The sequence below is a fragment of the Diceros bicornis genome, chromosome 16 (genome assembly GCF_020826845.1).
Source record: "Diceros bicornis minor isolate mBicDic1 chromosome 16, mDicBic1.mat.cur, whole genome shotgun sequence".
NCBI lineage: Eukaryota > Metazoa > Chordata > Mammalia > Perissodactyla > Rhinocerotidae > Diceros > Diceros bicornis.
The window spans coordinates 10878585-10899641 of NC_080755.1; the positions used below are offsets into that span (position 1 = coordinate 10878585).

General features: G+C 39.8%; 1 protein-coding gene across 4 annotated transcripts in view; it reads left to right on the top strand.

Moving 5' to 3' along the window:
* The first annotated feature begins 3321 nt into the window (after window positions 1–3321).
* The window catches only part of SPIRE1 (spire type actin nucleation factor 1), a 242050-nt gene continuing 224314 nt past the window's right edge, over window positions 3322–21057 (top strand). For 3 of the 4 annotated variants that reach the window (XR_009222388.1, XM_058556762.1, XM_058556764.1), the window contains exon 1: window positions 3322–3751. Coding sequence is in view for 3 of the 4 variants with exons in the window: in XM_058556762.1 (XP_058412745.1) it covers window positions 3427–3751 (325 nt within the window). In the remaining variant the exon portion in view is untranslated. The remainder of the gene's footprint in view (window positions 3752–21057) is intronic. The other variant, XM_058556765.1, reaches the window with a different exon arrangement.

The window sequence follows — 21057 nt, forward strand, 5'->3', positions numbered from 1 at the left end:
AGAAAGAACTGAGCTGGTCAGGAGGCCTGCATAACTCAAGAAAGCACTTTGAAAGTATAAAATAACACTATAGAATTAAAAGGTATTATAATTGTGGGCAATGACAATTTAGGTTGTAACACTGAAAAAAATATGCTGTTCTATTTTTTCCTTTTTGGTGCACTCTTCTAGGTGAATGTGCCTCTTAGGAGCAATTGTCGGGGAGTGTCTGGGATAAGCTTGGGCTACACAGGCAGATTGTGCTCCCTGAAAGACTCAGAGCAGCTCAGCCAGCACGTCTAGAGTATGAAGCATGAAGTACATTTATTCTGCAAAAATGATAAATAAATATAAGAAAAAATTTCAAGGATTCCAGTTTTTAATAAATACAACAAAATAAACAAAAACTAAAATCATATTCAGAGTAACACATGCCACCATTTTTCATAGACCTCACAGCACTTTGAAAAAGACATTGAAATGTTGATTTGAATTGTTCAGAGCAATTTTTGGAAAGCAATGAAGCCACAGAATAAAATCAGTGACAAATTAGAACAAAATATAAATGTGCATAAAGGTATTTGAATCTTTGAATTGGAATTGAAAATGAGAAAATTGGAAAGTGCCAAGGTATTCTACAGTATTGCTTGAGCCCCCTGAGAATATATCAACCTCTGAGGGCCTTTGAGTTGTCAGCAGTCACTATCAAAGAGTCTTGTGACGGATGGTGGGGCTTATCAAAATTTCAAAAGGTTCTGAAAATCATATAAAAATTAGTAGAATTATCCTGTCTTTGTACAAAAAAGTGTCAAGTGTTCAGGTTATACAATGAACTAGATTTATAATAGAAGACAGCTAGGATTTTTAAGTTTTCCTTTTATTTTTTTCTGCATACAGAAGGAACATTAAACAACATTCTACTTCTCATCCTTCCTAAACTTAATTCCGTATAAGCTCACAAAGGCAAGATATTTACTTTAAATACAGTATATCAGTCATGAATTTATATTTGGCAAAAAAAGAAAAAAGCCCTTCTATTATACATAACCGTCCTGTGATTCAGTGCTATAATGTTTTTCTTCCAAAAATGTATTTATATTTTTAAAAATTATCACTTAGGAAAGGAAAAAATCCTTCTATGTAAATTTGTTTTAAAGAATACATCTTTTAAAGATAACATTTGAGATAAAATTTGGATGTTTCCTTTTCTTCACTCCCACTCTTTTCCTTCTTCCCTTCATTGTTATCTTTACTTGGAGATTTATTTACTGCCCTATGCCAGGGCTAGTAAGTGACTGCTCATGGATTCCTCAGATGGTTAATTCGTTTAACTTGTCTTTTGGGAGGTAAAGACAAAAATGTAATTGATTTTTGGCTCTAGTTGTCCAAGTGCAGCATGGCAGTAATATCCCATAAGGCCAGAAGATGGTGGTGTTGTCCATAAAAGTAGACCATTTTGCTGTTGGTCTGCATTGTTGAAACTATTTTAAAGCCCTCTGTATTTTCAAAATCCACACAGGATCTAAACTTTTAAAATAGCAAATTTTGGAAATTTCTTCCATGTTTTTAATCAAGTGGTTTTATATATTTATATCTATCCTATCTATATCACATACAGAATTAGACCTTTTCTTGTTAGGGCTTTCGCACACAGTGCATTTTTACAAATGGGATTATGAACCCATAATTAAGTGATGTTACTTTTAAGGGATTGTTTTGTATCTCTTGTAGTGAAAGTATAATAAGATGCCTAGGGAGAAGGTTTTTTCTTCCCTCTCTTTCTTTTCTTTCTTTCTTTTTGTGAGGAAGATTGGCCCCAAGCTAACATCTATTGCAATCTTACCCTTTTTGGTTGAGGGAGGTTGTCACAGAGCTAACATCTGTGCCATCTTCCTCTATTTTGTATTTGGGACGCTGCCACAGCATGGCTTGATGAGCAGTGTGTATGTCCATGCCCGGGATCCCAAACCTGCAAAGCGGGAGTACCTGAACTTAACCACTAGGCCTCTGGGCCGGTGCTCTTTCAATTTCTTACTCTTCCTTTATATCCTTTTGCTTTTTTGTCTTCTCCCCACTCCTGCTCTATGTACTGAGGTATCTTAAGAATTCATAATAGACTTCTAATTTCTACTGCAAGATGCAGTTGTTGAGAGTGCCATGTCTAATAATGCACATAAAACTGCCCTTAGAAGTTTATTGGTACTTATTATAGATAAATTTCTTACTTGCTTACAGGTTGACACTTTCAACTCTGTAAGGTTCTCACACAGGACTAGCCTCAGAGTGGAATGTTTCCAATTGAACTCATTTACCAATGATTGTTTCATCTAAGAATTATGTTTTATTGCATACTTAATGAGTTCAGCAAGGCCCGGGAGTATTTCTCTCTTTCATTCTATGGCTAATTGCCTCCAGTTCAATTTTGCCACTGTGATATCTATTCCACGTCATATGAGCAGACTGGATTAACTGGGCTATGATGAGTGTGGTCACTGGAGACACTATCTTAGTGAGGAGTTGTACAAACGTTACAAATGAATCCAGAAGGACGCTGAAACTAACATCTGCGAATTATTTACAACATGCTTATAACCCAGGCCCTCATCTGTGCTCTTGGAAGAAGTCAATGAGGAAAACCCATAAAGATTCCTGTCCTCATGGGGCTTACATGGAAGTTGGGAGTGGAGAGGAAGGTATTCAGTAAACAAGGCATCTAAGTAAATTATATGGTATGTTGTTGGCGACAGCTACAAAAAAAGAGCAGAGCAGGGTACGCGGGACGAAGAAGAGGCGAGGCCGGGGGCAGTACGAAGTGTGCTGGTCAAGAGAAATTGCGTCGCGGCTGGAAGGAGGCGTGGGACCCGGGGCTCAGCGGGAGGCCCTAGGCAGGTCCTGCGGTGCGCCGGAGCGGGAGCCGGCAGGGCGGCGGAGGTAGCCCGAGGCCGCAGCGTCTCAAACAGACCTTTATTTTCTCAGGAATTCACTCCCAGCTGGGTTCGAGGTCCTAGTTAGACTTCGGACAAACCAGTTCCGAGGGGGAATCAGTGCCAGTGGCTTCCCCGCTTTGCAGGGGTTGCAGGGGTGGTGAGCCGGTGCGGTCCGGGCCGCGGCGGAGCGGGGGCCGGAGCCCCTGACCGCGCGGATCCCGGCGGAGCGGCTCTGCGGCCCCCGCACTGGAGAGCGCGGCGGCCGCGGGGCGGGGCCGGCGGACGCCATCGCGTCGCTACGGGCTGGCGGCGGCGACGGCCTGGTCAGGACCGCCGCGGCGTCCTCGCCGGCCTCCGCTCGCCCACGGCCGCCCGGGCCCTCGCCTCGTCCCCCGCGGCGGCGCGCGCGGCCGGGTTGGGCGGGGCGGTTCCGGGGATGAGGAGGCGGCGGCGCGCCGAGACGATGCTTCTGAGCTGAAGAGACGCCGGCGCACGGCCGAGCGCAGCGCCGACCGGCGGGATGGCTCAGTCGGCGGGCGGCGAGGGGCCACGGGCGGAGCCGGCGGGCGGCGAGGGGCCGCCGGACCCCGGGGCGGCCGCGGGCGTGGCGGGGGTCCCGCAGGACGCGCTGAGCCTGGAGGAGATCCTGCGGCTCTACAACCAGCCCATCAACGAGGAGCAGGCGTGGGCCGTGTGCTACCAGTGCTGCGGCTCCCTGCGCGCCGCAGCCGCCGGCCGCCGCCAGCCCCGCCGCCGCGCGCGCTCGGCCGCGCAGATCCACGTCTGGAGGGATGGCGCCGTCACCCTGGCGCCCGGCGACGCGGGAGAGCCGCCCCCCGCCGCGGGTGAGGCCGCCGACCCGCGCCCCCATGGGAGGACCCCCGCCGGGGCCGCCTTTTCCCTCAGTCCCCGGGCCCGCCCTTCCGCCCCGCAACCCCCCATCTCCCCCCGGAGGACCCCCGCAACGGCCCCCTTTTTCCTCGGAGTCCCCGGGGCCGCCCTTGCGCCCCGCGACCCCTATCTCCCACGAGAGGACCTCTGCCCAGGTCCCCTTCCCCTGCCGGCTCCGGGCCCTTCCACCCCAGCGACCCCCCCAACCTCTCACCGGAGACTCGGGAGGAGCCGGGTCTCGGCCTGCGGGGAAGGGCAGTGCTGGCGCTGTGGCCGAGCGGGGTCCCACGTAGGTCAGAGCATGGCGGGGGCGGGGGCAGCGGCACAAAGAGGGGCTCTGAGGAGGGCGTCCGAGTGGGCCTGGTGGGCCTGGGCAGGCCTGCGCCTGCGCCCCCCTGCAGGGCCGCGGACCTGCCGGGAGTGCTGGTAACTGTACGGGCTGTCATAGGACGGCTGCCTGCGGCTTGTTGGGGAAATGGAGTGGCTTCCTTTTCATGATGAGCTCTGTATGCATACTTACATGCCATGGCTATTTACTTGTTGTATTTGTGATGTGATAGGTGTTATAAAAGGTTCACTTGAGATCTTGTCCGGGATAGTTCATTGCGGTGTCAGGAAAATTACACTTTTCGGAATAAGTAGGCAGCTAATAGTATTTTTAAAAATTTGGCAATAATATTCCTTCGGTTTGGAAATATAAAGAAATCTGAGCCCTGAGGAGAATTCTGCTATTTTGGGAGAAATGGAAGAAGAGATTAAATAATGATTTTTAGCTCCTGAAAGTTATAAAATAATTACTGTTTACCTGTGTATCAAAATTTGTTGTGATGAAAAAACAGGCTTTTAAATTAAAAAGTTGACAAGATGTCAGATAAATGGATAAAATGGATTTTAGTTAGGTCGTAGTCTAATGTAAATTCTTCAAGATTATCACCTACACATGTAGCTAGAGCGTACATCAAATATTTATTGATGAAGAGGAGGTTGATAACAGGTTTCTCCTATCAGTTTTTATCTAATTCAGTTTTTTGAGAGGCAAGTCTATTAAAAACGTAGAAAATTAATCCACCTTCACTATTAGAAAGTTGATGGAGTTGTCAAAATGCTTAAGGTGAAAGATGTAATTCAGAACTAGTCAGTAAAATGACATTTAATGAGAATCCTTATCTAAATTGATTGAAATAAAGAACATTCAAGATAGTTTATCAGTTCTTTCAATTGTACCAGAACATTTATTTATTTTTAGTGTTAGGTAACCACATTTTAGAATTTTTATTTATTCAAAGCCAGTCTTTTTATGATTCTTTTGAAATTATTTTATTTCAGACAGTTTTTTAGTTTACTTGATGTGTTTATTGCTTTTAAACTTGGACTTAGTATTAGTGGGAAATACTTGCAATTATAAGTTATTTACAGTGTATTAATAGGATATGAAAAGATACATTTATAAAATACAGCAAAGCCAGGCCTTGAGATCTAGTGTTTCAAGAGGAAAAATGGTTGTGTGCAACCTGCTTTTAGAAGCAGCATTGGTAGTAGTGATTTTCGGAAGGAACAAACACCAGTTTACATTGTCTCTTGAACTTAATCCTAGAAGAGTGTAATTTAAATGGTTTGTGGACCTACTAGTAGTTTAGTTGTCAAAGACTGGTGGATTCTGGTGGTAGTTTTTTAAAAAATTAGAAGCTTAGGTCGAAATGAATTATTATTTTTTTTTGCATCGTTAGTGTGAATGATGGAGAGATTAGAAGAGTTGTTTCCTGCAGCAGCAGTAATGGACTTGTAATCCATCCTCTTAGTCCTTAGTTCTGCTCATGACCTCTACTACCAGTTGTGGAGAGAGTCCAGTCAAAGTTGTTGATGTCGTCTTGAGCATTTTAGGGCTGACTGATTAAAAATCTTTGGAAAGTTTACACTAAAATAATGTTTAAATTAGTTTATTTCCTCTTAGGAATTAAGGGTAGTTGCATGGCTGTGGAAGGCACGATGTCTTCTGAACATTTAATCTTCATTCTTAAAAATCCTGTATAATTTAGTACTGTGCACACTTGTATAAATTCTATTTTTAAGAAAAAATGGTTATTTTGACATCTCCATTCTAAGAAGCGCTTTCTTTTTCATTATAAGGTGTTTAACGTGATTATATGTTGTTGGCAATCAACAGCATTTATATTTTCACGCGATATCTGTTGACTTATTTTCTAAATGGAGTTTTAAGGAAAAGTTAGGTGACTTACTCAAATTCATATTGGTAACTCTTTGAATCAAATCCAGGTCTTTTAATCTCTAGGCTTTGTAGTAAAATACTGTGGAATGAAACAGATTAGGTTTCAATTTGGATCATGATTTCTTCCCTTCCTAGCTAAGTGACCTTGAGTAAGTTCCATAATCTCCCTGAGTCCAGCCTTCTCATCTGTAAAATGAGAACAGATCACTTTTTTCACAGGATAGAGGTTTAAGTGAGATGGTACCTATAAAGTGACTAATGCAAGGCTTGGGATGTAGCAGATACTCGGTGGGTTTTAGTTCCCTTCCTCCCCTAATCCTGTGGTCCTTTCACATCACCATGGTGCCTCTGATCCAGCTGTTCTGTATTTTTACAGAATTGGGACAAATGTCCAAGTCAGGGTTTCTCAACCTTGGCACTATTGACATTTTTGTCTGAATAATTATTTGTTGTGGGGGCTATCCTGTGCCTGCACAGGATGTTTAGCAGCATCCATGGTCTCTACCCACTAGATACCAATAACCACCTGCCCCCTCTCCCCAGTCGTGACAAGAAAAAAAAGTCTCCAGACATGGGCAAATGTCCCCTGCGGGGCAAAATCATTCCCTGTTGAGAAACACTGAGAACCACTGGTCTGGCAGACGATGGGTGGTGCCCAGGAGTGTGTTCAGTGTGGAGAAATGGATCTTTCAGCTGACCACTGTTCCCTCCACTGTTGAGTTGAATGAACGAGTGGTATTGGTGGTTCTTACCACTATCAACAGTATCTCTCCATTTAGTCCCATAGAAAGAAAAAGCGCCTCGCACGCTTTCTTGAGTTGTTTTGGAGTTGAACGTAGTAGTAATTGATTTTAGTTCTTGTTTACTTTTAACAGTATTCATACACCCAGAATATTCACATTCAGTTTGAATTAAAAAATTAGAAATACATTATAACAGAAATAGAACAATGATGAAATGTGTGGGAGGCATGGAAATGAGACCAATATTGGGGAAAAAACAATGAAGAATGATTAATTTTAATTAGCATTCACATTTTAATTAGCATTCAGATATAAGTTAGAGCCATGTACTAACATGGCCCTGAAAGTAGCATGATGTAGGACTGAAGGAGATGAATTAAAGAAAAAGGACGAATTAGTTCTTTAGAGGATATCTTGAGAGTAAAAATGATTAAATTACAAATTAGGATCTTAAAACAAGCAATATATTTTATGAAGTATTTCTGTGATGACAAGAGGGATATGTTGCTTAGAAGCAAGAGGGCTTATGATTCTTCTTAGGTGACTTACTTAAAATTTTTATTTTCCCCAATGTTTATGTGCTTGGTAAAAGTTTATTATATACAAGTTGGTGAAGTTTTCCCTTACAACCTGCTGTTTGTCACCAGTGCACCTAACCGGCGTTTAGAACACATTTTGGTATACACATTCTTTAGAAAGTCGTCATTGATGGAATTTAGGTTATATTCCAGATCTTTACAAGATTAGCATATTTTTTTTTTCTGGGATGCCACAAAGAATTATTAATAACAGTAGTATTAGAGCTTAGAACCAATACATGGTCTCAGCAGCCTCTGAGGCCTTAAACCTATCTGACAAAAATATCTTATTTCAGATTTTGGTTTCAAAATTTTTGCTATACCTTTAGCTTTAATTTGAAAAATTATGACCACATGTTGATTAAAAATAATCTTAAAATTGATAATAGGTTTTCCCCGGAGGAACAATAAAAGCCCATGTGCATACTAATAAAGGGATCCTTTGGTACTGGGAACATTCAGGCTTTGTTTGGGATTTGAAAAGAGGATATGATCAGTCAAGCTTCTCAGCAAGATTCATGCTAATTTGGTGGGGTGGGGGAAGTGGTCTTGGAATAATATCCTATTTGATTTTAAAGAGAGACAGAATATTTCTGGAAAGGTTGAAATAGTGAAAACATGTTTAAAAACATTAATTTTTGTTCACTTTTGGTATATTTCTTGAGTGTTCAGATCCTGATCGTTAAATGAAAGAAACATTTAAGGTATATGTATATATGTGTCCAGGGCAGGGGTTGGAGGTGAATGACGGTATTAGGGGTTGGTGAAATGCCTTATCAGTTAGAGTAATAGGTAAGAATTATTCCATTTTAACAATATGTCCAGAGATGCGGGGTTAATTCAATTTAAAAACATGCATTGAGTTCCTACTATGTGCAAGCAGTGTTCAAATTTCCATGGGTGATGTAAACATAAATTGTTCTAGTCATTAAAGAAGAGAAAATAAAACATAAACACAGTGATAAATTTACCGTGCAGCTTATGCAGCTTCAACTTTAAGCCCACTCATTTACACAGGCGCCTTCTAGGCCCCTGGGAGGGGCTTTAACGGTATGTCCAGGTGGTCATTTGCACAATTAAGATATTTTAGCCATGATCAGTTAAGATTGCTGTCACTTTTGACTCCAATTTACTCACCAACATACTTGCACTTGGGTTGTGGGGAGTGGCCACAGACATTTTTGGGAGAAATTTTGGAATAATGCATTTGTGGTGTTATCTCTCTATTTCTGCCTTATGCAGAGGCAAACAGTGGAAAGAATTTAGTCATATATGTATATATTGGTATTTAAGTAAGTTGGAATTTTATTGGGAAGCCATTAGTTTCACTAAGAGTTTTGACTCAACTTTAGAAGAAAAAAATCATTGATCTACCAGGGACTATATGTTGATAAAAGATGTTGTCATACTCTGTGTGTTTTATTTGTAAGGTCAAAACTGCTTTCCTGCATCATAGATTCTGTAAAATGGCAACAGTTTCCATCCCACTTTCATTAGTGTCATTGGAGCTATATTATATTTCCCTTTGCTTCCTGTTGTCTAAGTAGAAAAAAGAAACTATCCTGTCCCAGATATTTGTTTAAAACTATGAGGAAAAAATATTGCCTGTTGCCAAATATAGTGGGGTTTTTTTAAATTAAATTTTTATTTTGAGATAATTTAGATTTACAGATAGTACACCCACTTTCCCTAATGTTAACATCTTACACTACTGTGTTATATTTTTCAAAACTAAGAAGCCAACATTGGCACATTACTGTTAACTAAACACTAGACTTCATTTGGATTTCCATAGTTTTTCTATTAATGTCCTTTTTCTGTTCCAGAATCCCATCCAGGATACCATATTGCATTTAGTCATCATGTCTCCTTAGTCTCTTGTGGTCTGTGGCAGTCTCTCAGATTTTCCTGTTTCCCATGACCTTGACAGTGTTGAGGATTACTGGTCAGGGGTTTTGTAGACTGTCCTCCATTTAGGTTTGCCTGATGTTTTCCTTACTAGACTGGGGATATGCGTTTGGGTGAAGAATACCAGAGAGGGGAAGGATTCCTCTTGTCACATCGGATTGGGGCACATGATATCCAGGCAACACCACTGGTGATATGACCCTTGTTTGCCAGGTTTCTCCACTAAAGAGTTACTGCTTTTATCTTTTCTATACTCTCTTCTTTGGAAAGGAGTCACTAAGTCCAGCCTGCATTCAAGGAGGGGTCAAATATCTACTTAATATTGCAGGTTTTCCCTGCTATCTGAAAGGAGAGTGTACCCTTGAAACCTTTCGTAAGCCCAGATGGCATAAAGTGAAGAAGCATTTACCATAAATTTATGTGGGAAAAATTTTTGAGTGTACCCAGACCCAAAAAATAACCCATCAAAATAAATCAGTATAAAGCACAGATGCTCAAAGACACAATTTAGAGTTATGGTGACTTGATCCTGAGGTGCTGAGTGCAGTTTCCGGGGAAGGAGCTTGGCAGCGCCACTCTTCGCTGCTTGGGGTGCATGCTGCCTCTACGATGGCTCACTGCAAAACAAATGCTGAATGCTATTTTTCACGTTTTTTTTTGAGAAGATTAGCCCTGAGCTAACATCTGTTGCCAGTCTTCCCCTTTTTTTGCTTGAGGAAGATTGTCCCTGAGCTAACATTTGTGCCAGTCTTCCTCTATTTTGTATGTGGGTCGCGGTCACAGCATGGCTTGACGAGTAGTGTAGGTCTGCACCCAGGATCCCAACCCACAAAGAGCATGCCAGACTTTAACCACTCAGCCATGGGACTGGCCCTGCCTTTTTTTCTTAAAGCAAAAATCCTCTTCAGATTTCTTTCATTTAGCGAAAACAAGTACTAATGTAGGTCTTTCGTAAAAGCGAAGTGGTGTAAAGTGAACTTTTGGATAGTGGGGGAACCTGTATTTGGAATTTTTCTATAAGGAAGATTTGTCCCTTCTCCATTTACTTATTTATGCAATGATTTATTATTTTTTTTTTTGTGAGGAAGGTCAGCCCTGAGCCAACATCCATGCCAATCCTCCTCCTTTTTTTTCCCCAAAGCCCCAGTAGATAGTTGTATGTTATAGTTGCACATCCTTCTAGTTGCTGTATCTGGGACGCCGCCCCAGCATGGCCCGTCAAGCGGCACGTCGGTGCGCGCCCGGGATCCAAACCCAGGCCGCCAGCAGTGGAGCATGCGCACCCAACTGCCAAGCCACGGGGCTGGCCCCTGCCATCATTTATTTATATCAGTCTGGACTCACATATATTTTAATTGTATCCATTACCATGTTATATATTTTGTTGTTCAGATTGTTCCAGCTGTGGCCTTTGGAAGCTCCTTCAGGTTGGCTCTTGTGTCCCTTTGACATGCAACCATTCTTTTGTGTTTTTGAGCACATGCTGGCTTTCTGGCCCTACAAGTTGCTTCAAGGCTTATCGTGTATATTTTCTACCCCTGCCCTAGAATCAGACATATCTCCAAGGAGCTCAGTGCTGAGTATTCTTGTTGGTGCTGGGGTTGTTTTGTTTTCAATATAGAAGAAGAGTTGAAATATTGAAAAGTTTAGTTATTTTTGGTTTTCAAACTTTGTTAGATTTGGGAAGTATCTCGTTCTGGTATCTCACTTTTACTGGCATGCCCACCCCTGTCTGTATATTCGTTTATTCATTCCACAGTTATTTATTGAATATCATAGAGCCAAGTTGAATAGGGAGGTTCAGAGAGAACAGTCTGTACAAGTTGTTTATTAGAAGGGAGAGATACCTGGGAACTGAAGCTAGAGGAGCCTATATTGGGATAGCAACGTAGATATTCTGAAGCTGAGGGGAGGTCAGTGAAATGTGGCCTGAGGTCAAGTATGGATTGACTGAAGTATGTGGATGGTCAGGAACTGGTTTGGGACAAATCTTGTGATCGTTGGCTCCCTCTTGCCAGTAGTTATGGATACTCTGGGCTAGAGGTGTCCCTAAAGCAGCAGCAGCAGAACCATGCATAATGGTGGCGATGAACCACGTTTGAGATAGTTCCCCATTTTGTAAACATGCATTTTCATTACTGCTCTGAAGTGTAACATGTGGATAAAATACACTCTTTGTGATATGCTCATAAAATGTCTTAAATGACCAAGATGAAAACTAAGTGTCATTGGGCAAATGGTTTTTGGTCTTGGCTAAGTATGTCAGACTATTACATGAGATCATGGTTACTTTAGGGACCAGAAGAATACTGATGTATGTAAAGCAAGGCAAATTAATTGGGAGAAGTGGTGATATTTTCCCTAATTTCTGTATAGTTACTTTTTCTAATTTCTGTATAGTTACTTTTGAGTGATAGTATAACAGGGTCAAGACAAGGCAAGATTTATTTTTTTCTTGCGTTGAATTTATTGGGCTTAACTAGTCCAGCCTTTGCTGTTCTCAGGTCAATATCTAACTGGCATTCTCTTGATTTTTAAATATATCAAGGGTAGGCATTCGTGACATCTTGTTTTGTTTTGCTGCTTGCATTGCCCTCATCATACAAAGAAAATACATTAAGAAAATGTCCCACCAAACTTTTACGCAATTTAAGCATGTTTCATCTAGGTGCACGAGAGTTGGACAGACGTTTTTTGCTTTAGTGATGACAAGCTGGTGATGAAGTGTTGGTCAGGATCTGTTAAAAGAGTTTTTTTGGTGTGTGTCGTGTATGTTTGAAGATAATTAAATCATTGACCACTTTTCTCCTGGCTAAAATCTAATTTCTTTTGACATTTCCTGCTCAAAACTTATTTTCTTGGGCTTTTTCCACAAATTTTTCTTTTTTTTTTTTTTTTGAAATTCATCATATATACAGAAAAGTGCACAAATCATTAGTGACACAACCACATAAACACCAACCTGATTAAGAATGAAAACACATTATGAGTAGCCCAGAAGCCTTCCACATATAATCATTGTCTTAGTTTTTAGCACCATTGATTGGGCTTGCTTGTTTGTGAACTTTATATGGATGGAATCTTATATGTTTTTTGTATCTGTCTTCTTTTGCTCAATATTATGTTTATAAGATACATAACTTGTTGCATGTAGCATTAGTTTGTTTTCATTGCTATGCAGTATCAATTGTATGAAAATACCAAAATTGATTTACCCATTCTGCTGTTGACGGGCATATGAATTGTTAGGAGTTTTTAGCTATTTCAAATAACACTGCTGTGAACACTCTTGAATGTATGTATGCACTTGTGTTAAATGTATATCTATTAGAATTGCTGGATGGTTGCGTGTGTGTCTCTTCAGTTTTAGTAGATATTGCCAAGTAGATATTGCCAAGCAGTTTTCCAAAGTGGTTGTTTCGGTTTACTTTTCTTACTGGCAATGTGTCTGTTGCTTTCTGCTCTAACACTTGGAAATATCATTAGAAAAAGAAAATTTTAGCTATTCTGGTGGCTATGTAATGGTACATATCTTGTAATGGTTTTAAGTTGCATTTATTTGATGGCTAATCATATTGAGTGCCTTTTCATATGTTTATTGGCCATGAGGATGTATTTTTTTGTGAAATTTCTTTTCAGATCTTTTGACTTTTTTTCTACTATGTTTTTTTCTTATAAAATGTATGTGACATGAAAGTTACCATTTCAACCATTTAATTTAATGGCATTAATTACATTTACAACGTTGTACAACTGTCCCCACTGTCTATTTGCAAAATTTTTCATCACACAAACAGAAACTCTGTAGCTATTAAGCAGTAACTGCCCATTCTCCCTTTCTCCTAGCCCCTGGTAACCTTTAATCTACTTTTATTATGTTTTTTGTCTTTTCTCATTTTTTTTTTTTTTTTTTTGGTGAGGAAGATCAGCCCTGAGCTAACATCCATGCCAATCCTCCTCCACTTTATGTGGCACGCCACCACAGCATGGCCTGACAAGCAGTGTGTCCGTGTGCACCCAGGATCTGAACCCGGCCTGCCGGCAGCAGAGTGCATACACTTAACCGCTATGCCACGGGGCCGGCCCTATCTTTTCTCATTTTTATATATTCTGATTTTTATATACTCTGGATACGGCCCATTTGCCAGTTATATGTATTGCAGTATCGTCTCCAACTCTGTGGCTTTCCTTTTTACCTTGTTAATGGTGTGTTTTGATAAATAGAAGTTTTAATATATCACATTTTCATTATCTTTGAATTAAAATATCTTTCTAATTTTCATTGTGATTTCTTCTTTGATTCGTAGATTATTCTGTCAATTCTTACTTATCTATTGAGTCTATATTATTAGGTGCATACAAATTTAGAGTTGTAATATCTTCTTGGTGGATTGACACTTTTATCAATGTGGCTATAGTTATGTGTGTATAATTACACCAACTTTCTTTGATTAATGTTTGCATGTTATATTCCGTTCCATAATTTGCCTTTGAACTTTTTTGTAGTCTTACATTTAAAGTGTGTCTTTTACAAGCAGGATATAGTTTGGATTTGTTTTTTATCTAATATAATAATCTTTAATTTTAAATTGGATTATTTATTCCATTTACATTTAATATAATTACTAATATTTGGGTTTTAAAATATGCCATCTTACTATTTGCTTTCTATTTGTCCCACCAGTCCTATATTCATTTTCTCTCCCTTATCTTCCTTTTGATTAAGTACTTTTTTAATTGTTAAAATTTCTTCATTCATTAGCTTGCTTTTTGCACATTCCTTTACTATTCTTTTAGTAGTTATTTTACAATGTGCATTATTGACTTTTTATTAAAATTTCGTATAACTTACTAGTGTATTGCTCTCCAGAGAATGCAAAGATCTTAAAGCACTGTAACGCCGTTTATCTCCTTTTGCTTTTTTATGATTGTTGACATGTATTTTAGTTTATTATGGATTTTAAATATAAGACAATATTTTTGTACAATTTAATATTCATTTAGACTCCTCCACATATTTGCTCTTCCCATGCTGTTTGTTTCTTCCTATATTACTATACTTTCTTCTAGGATCATTTTCCTCTTGCCTGAAGAACTCCCTTTAGTATTTTCTGTAATAAACAGGTCTGCCACTGCTGAATTCACTCAGTTTTTGTTAGGCTGAAAATATCTCTATTTTGTCTTTATTTTTAAAACACATTTTAATTAAAATGTAATTCACAGATAAGTGCATAAATCATAAATGATGAATTTTCGCAATGTGAATACACTCATGTGACCAGGACACAGATTAAGGAACAGAACATTATTAGCATCCTAGAAGGCCTGCTTGTGCACCCTTTCAGTCACCAGCTACCCCAAGAGTCACCACTGTCATGACCCCTTTTAACACCAGAATTTTTGTCTGTATTGAACTTATATATATAAAATCAACCAGTATTATTTTATCTTATGTTTAACTTCTTTCTCTGAATTTTGTGAGATTGATCTGTATTGTTGCATATAGTTGTAGTTTGTTCATTCACCTTTTAGTATCATATTCCATTGCATGAATATACCATAATTTATCCATTCTACTGTAGATGGACATTTGCATTTTTATATCTTACATTTGGATATCGTGATTGGATATTATGAATAATGCTGCTATGAACGTTATTAAACATATCTTTTGGTGAATAAATGTAGCATTTGTGTTGAGTATATACCTAAAAGTGGAATTGCTAGTTCATAGTGTATGTGTATGTTCATTGTTAGTAGATATTGCCAAAAGTTTTCCAAATGATTGCACCTCACAAACTTTAAAAATTAAAACCAACGCAAGACATTAGTCTAAATTTAATAAGGATTTTTTGACTAGTATCATGTATATGGAAAGGCTGTATCCCTAATAACAACAGGATTTGCTGGCCCATATTTAGCTTCTAAAAACTATGACTCTTAGATCTTTTTATGCTACTTGTACATATCTGTTGTCTTTTTCCCTCATATTTCCAGTTTACTTCCTGGCCCAATCTAATTGGAAGCCAAATTCCTAGCTAGTATCTTCCCTTAATATCTTGTATTTCTGAGAGATAAGGATACATGTAGATAGAGGTTATGAGTAGTGATAGAATGCTACTAACAGTCACAGTAGGTTGGCTGATCCTGGGCTTGGCCATGTCCTCCTGGAGTTTAGTGAGAATACCATATTAGAGGAATCCCCTGTTACATGATTTTATTTATTCATTTCACCAGTATTTGAGTGCCTTCTAAGGGCATTGTACCAGATATTGAAGATAGAAAGAAGAATAAAGTACACCTATACCTTCAAGAAGATCACAGGTGTGTAAAAACTTACAGTACAGTACAATAATTCCAAAATAATGGAGACATGTACAGAAAACCATGTGAGCCCAAGGAAGAGAGTGACTGACGCTTTGTGATGTAAGGCAGGTTTCACAGAGGAGATCTATCTTTTGGAGGTCTTGAAGGATGAGCAGTGGGCTAAAAGGAGAAAGACATGTTAGGCAGAAGCAACAGTAAGTACAAAGGTTTACAAATGTGGAAGAACTATTCAAAGAACAATAGGACGTGGATTGTAGTGTGGCATTTCTGTTGACACCCACTTCCTCATACCAAAAGCAGACACTGCTTAATCAGTCATTGCATTTTTGTGCTTAATTTGTAAGCAGCTTCAGAGTTCTCAATGGGGTGCTTCAGGCAGCCACTACCAATTACTTGGAATTGGCACGTGAGGTTGAACCTGTTTGTCTTTTCTGCAGTGGGCGTCCACTGTGCCTGGAGCATAGGATGTGTGTGGGAGTGGTGGAGAATGAGACAGGCTGGAAGGGTATGTTGGCTGGGATCAGGTTATGAAGGACTCTCTGTGCCACACTGAGTTTTTATGTATAGTCTGTACAGGCAATGTAGAACCATATACGGATTTTAAGCAGGAAAATGATGTAAGCAGATAACTTTTTGTAGAAGATAGATTGAGGGGCCAGTCCCATGGCTTAGCGGTTAAGTGCGTGCGCTCCGCTTCTGGTGGCCTGGGTTTGGATCCCAGCCGCGCACCTATGCACCGCTTGTCAGGCGGTGCTGAGGTGGCGTCCCACATACAGCAACTAGAAGGATGTGCAACTATGACGTACAACTATCTACTGGGGCTTTGGGAAGAAAAAGGGAAAAAAAAAGGAGAAAGATTGGCAAGAGATGTTAGCTCAGGACCAGTCTTCCTCAGCAAAAAGAGGAGGATTGGCATGGACCGGTCAGCTCCAGGCTGATCTCCCTCAAAAAAAAAAAAAAAAAGAAGAAGAAGAAGAGAGATTGAATTGGGTAAAACTGAGGGCAAAGACACCAGTAGGCATTTCATACTATCATTAGATCTTAGTAGCCTTTAAGTCGCCAAACCAGTTAGGAGTATTGTGGTTGTTCAGATAGGAGATGATGGAGATGTGAATGAGAGTGGTAGGAATGGGGAGAAAGAGTCAGATTGAGATTGATTTAGGAACCAGAATGGGACATGGCTCAATAGTTTTTGATGTGGGGGTGAGAAAGAGAAAGGAATCTTGAAAGGCTCTCAAACTTCCTGCCTGAGTGCCTGGATGGTCGGGAAGGCGGTAGGGGCAAGACAAGGTGGGAAGACGATGACTTATACTTGTTGGGAATTAAATTGGCATGGAAAAAGTGTTTTACCTTTGGAGTCATGTTGATTCCTACCATTTCTTTTGCTCTTCCAGAAGGTTGCATATCAACTGTTTAATGTCACAAGGTAACATGGAAAGAGCGTAAGAGCTGGCTGGAGAAGATGTGGTTTTGATTCTTGGCTCTGACACTTATTATTGCTTAATTATAACCTCAGGCAAGCCATGTAACCTCTCTGACTCTCTGTCTTTATCTGTAAAATGGAAATAATGTATGTCCAGCCCGTCTTACAAAATTGTTGTGAGAATCAAATGAGGATATTTATGTGAGAGCATTTTGTCAACTCATACTGCACACATGTATTCACGGAGCCATTTCTTCTCTTTGTAAAAAGATGAATATTTCAAGATACTTTGATTCAAGATTGATAAAGGACTTCTAAAACAATCTTAAATATATGTTTGGAAGTCCATAATTCTTGAGGTTGAAAAAATCTGAATTGTTGGTCTTTATACTATCATTAGATTTTAGTTGCCTTAGATGCTCCACCAGGGTTTTCGTGTAGATTGTAGTGGGCTGTGGAGAGTCTAGCAGAGTGTCCTGGAAAGTTAATTCGTGTTTGACCAGTATTTATAGTTTTAAATTATTTCCATTTAAATGTTATATATTCTTGAATTTAGCTTTTCTTTCACTTAACCACTTTCTAACTTGTTTGATATTCACTTAATTTAATTGAGCCTCCTTAAATCCTTTGGGGAGTGAAAGGGGGCTTTTTTATGTTGATAATAAAAATAACATAAATATAACTTTTCCCTCTAAACTCTTGGAACCAGTTTCATTTGCGATCTGTAAGATAAGACAAAGCTTAGATGAAACATTTGGCCTTTTCTATTGCCTGATGTGTACAGAATTAAATTTTGTTGGTGGGAAATGATAAAGTTCGTTAAAAAATTGTCTAATGATAGTTGCTCCCTAACTCTAACCTTCTTTCATAATTAACATTTTCATTCTATTTGTATTTAAAGAACTTAGTATTTTACTCATAGGTATAATAAAAATGTATAACTTTTGAAGTTAGTTACGGAAGGAAGGTGTTTGTTGACAACATATATATAGTAAAGGTTAAACAGCTAAAAATGTGTGCCTAGGTATTTTTAAAGTTTAAATGAGATATACTGAGTCTTGATAGAGGATAAGTAACATGTTTGGGTAAGTGGATATGGAGAGCAGTTATGGCATCAAGTCTTAAGGAGCTCGAGTTTGGGGATAGAAGTACCTGAGATACTTCTGGTAGGGTTCCTCTTGGCTAGGATGGTCTCATACATGATCAGATGCCACAGTAGGAGGAGATTCTAAGGAGAACACACAATAGTGTATATGAAATGCGTGAAAACCAGAATTCTTCAATTGATAGGAAATATGAGAACATTTGGGATTGGCACTTGCTAGTAGACCTCTTTTTATGGTTTGGCTTGGGGAGATTCCCCTCTAAGTTCTCCTCGTTTTTGAAAAAAGTGATATAGTCCTGTCATCTTAGTGTATTTTTGAGGTCTCATGAAATTTAAGCAATTAATGTTTGAATTAATATCACTAGGGAAAATTTTTAATCTAAATCCTATTTACAAAAATATTTACACTATTTACAAAAATAACCACAACTTCCATCATCCCATCCTCTAACAAAGGAGTGTCAGAAATGTGGCCTCTGTACTGTCACTCCCTAATGCTCCCGTGGCAAACACTGCTAAATGGTCACGGGCACCTTCCACCTCATACTTGCCCTCAGAACTCCTCTGAAGACAGCATTCTAGACAGCCAGTGCCATTCAATTTGAATTGGCATAAGAGGGGAAACCTATTTGCTATAGTGTTGCCAAATTACATAAAATAGATAAAGATAATATCTGAGTTTTGTTGAAAAGGTTATGCTGAAACTGAAGTAATTTTTTTTCAGTGGAAAATACTTGACATGTAATGATATTTGTTCTATGACATGATATAAAGTTTAGTTAAGATTGCTGACTAGAAAGAGAAAAATAACACTCGAATAATTAAGAAAACATTTTTAAAACTTTGATTTCAGAACAGGCTCAGTTATAACTTGGTTACTGTACTGCCATGGCCTAGGATGGGAGGGTTTGGGATCTAGACCAAACTTACTCCTAAATTGGAAGTGGGGGTGGTGATGGTGGTGAGACCTAACTTCATGGAGGGACAGAAATCAAGGGTGTTAGTTCTGTAAAGCAGTCGCCCCCAAGAAATCCAGTTGGAGGGCTTGCTTGTCTGATAAGCAAGCAGAACCAGAAAGGACAGACAGTAACTGAAGATAAGAGCCAGTAAATGGCCTGTGTTGAGGAAGTCTGGTAGTTTTAGTCGCTGATATTAGGTCCAAGGGCTCTAGACTCTAGTCCCTAGGAAGGTGACTGGCAATAATAAGCCAAGGGTTACTTTCTTTTTTTAAAATAAGGGATTCAGGGGCCAGCCCTGTGGTGTGGTGGGTAAGTTTGCACGCTCTGCTTCAGCAGCCCAGGGTTTGCGGGTTCGGATCCTGGGTGGGAACCTACGTACCACTCATCAAGCCATGCTGTGGTGGCATCCCACGTACAAAATAGAGGAAGATGGGCACAGATGTTAGCTCAGGGCCAATCTTCCTCACCAAAAAAAACGGTTGTGGGGGTTCAGTTACAGGATCTAGGATGCAAAGTACAGACTAAGGTCTCAAAAATAAAGCAGAAGCCCACATTTCAGAATTGGGATAAACTTGAGATTTATGGCAAAGGTGACCTAAGGCTGAAGGTCCTAGAGCCTGGCTTGTGGAGTCCACAGATGGGGGTCAGTTGATCTCAAGGAGGGAGAGTCAAGTTCTGGGGAGGGCCTGTCGCACAGGCAGCCATATGGTCTATGAATGAAGAGATGAATGAGTATTTTTTCCATAAGTGGTTTTAAGATGAGAGGTTATGTTCCTGATCAGGGTCAGGATCAAAATCTGTTATCTGTAAGAACAACACTGTTATACAAGCAAACAATAATGTCTTTATGCTTCTACGCCTCTTTAAAGTAGTGAGATTATACTCCAAATTCTGCAAATTGTGATTAAATGTATTGTTCACAGTGATTATTCAAGGGATTCCTTTTTCCAATTAAGAGGGCATAAAGCTCACATAAACACAGCATACTTTTTTTCTTTGCTTACACTTATTAGTCATGAGTAGGGGACAGGTAAACCAAGTGATATTTAGCAAAATTTGTTTTTAATATTTCCAAACTTTCCCCCTTAGTGCCGACCCTGCTTTGCTTTTGGGCACCCATTGCTTCCTAGTCTCTCCCTTACTGAGCTAGGCAAGACTGTAGGATGGCTGTGCTGGGTCAGCAGCCTGAGCAACTGGTCACAGTTCTTTGGCCTCCTATGAATCATTTTATTTTTCAGAGCTTGAGCCTCCTCAACTGTAAAAATGAGCGTTTTACACCAGCAGTAGTCTGGGCTTCACACCAGCATGTAGAATATGTTTGATATATGTAAAGTGAGTATGGATTAATTTTAAGTGTTAATGAGATATTTCATTAACAATAATTTGTTTTCTTAGAATTTAAAAGAGCATTGTGGGGGTTGGTTTGAATGGCATGTATTTCTAGAAATGTCCAGGGAAGTTTGGATGGATGCCTTTTGCCTTTAATACATTTCTGGTGGAGGGGTTCAGAACAGTTCCACTAATTGTAGTATTTTCCTTAAGGTTTGGGTCTTGTAAAAATAATTGTCAGAGCATCCAAATGAAGTTTTCAACCAGAGTTGTTCAGGGTAGGGAGGTGAAAAATTATAATAACCAGTATCAGTCTTAGAGTGCTGTCAATTTTGGAAGGAATACTTGAGAGGTAAGATAAGACCTTCAAGGGCATGCACAGATGGTAAAAGATGACCACTAAACTAAGGAGACAGGGAGGAGAGAAGACGGTGAAAGGGTGAAGGGAAGGTAGAGAGGATGAGGACTAGAACTCCTCCCCGTGGGCCCCATATCTCAGAAAAGTTGAACCAATTTATGAAATGTCAGCTGCGTTCTCTTCTGGCTACGGCAGCATGCACAGGTGCAGAAGACTTCTGGAACCTAACAGAGATTGGGGGGCAGGCTTAGCACTTACAGGCAAAGGCACAGGTGAAGGCTTATTAAATTATACCTACATGTC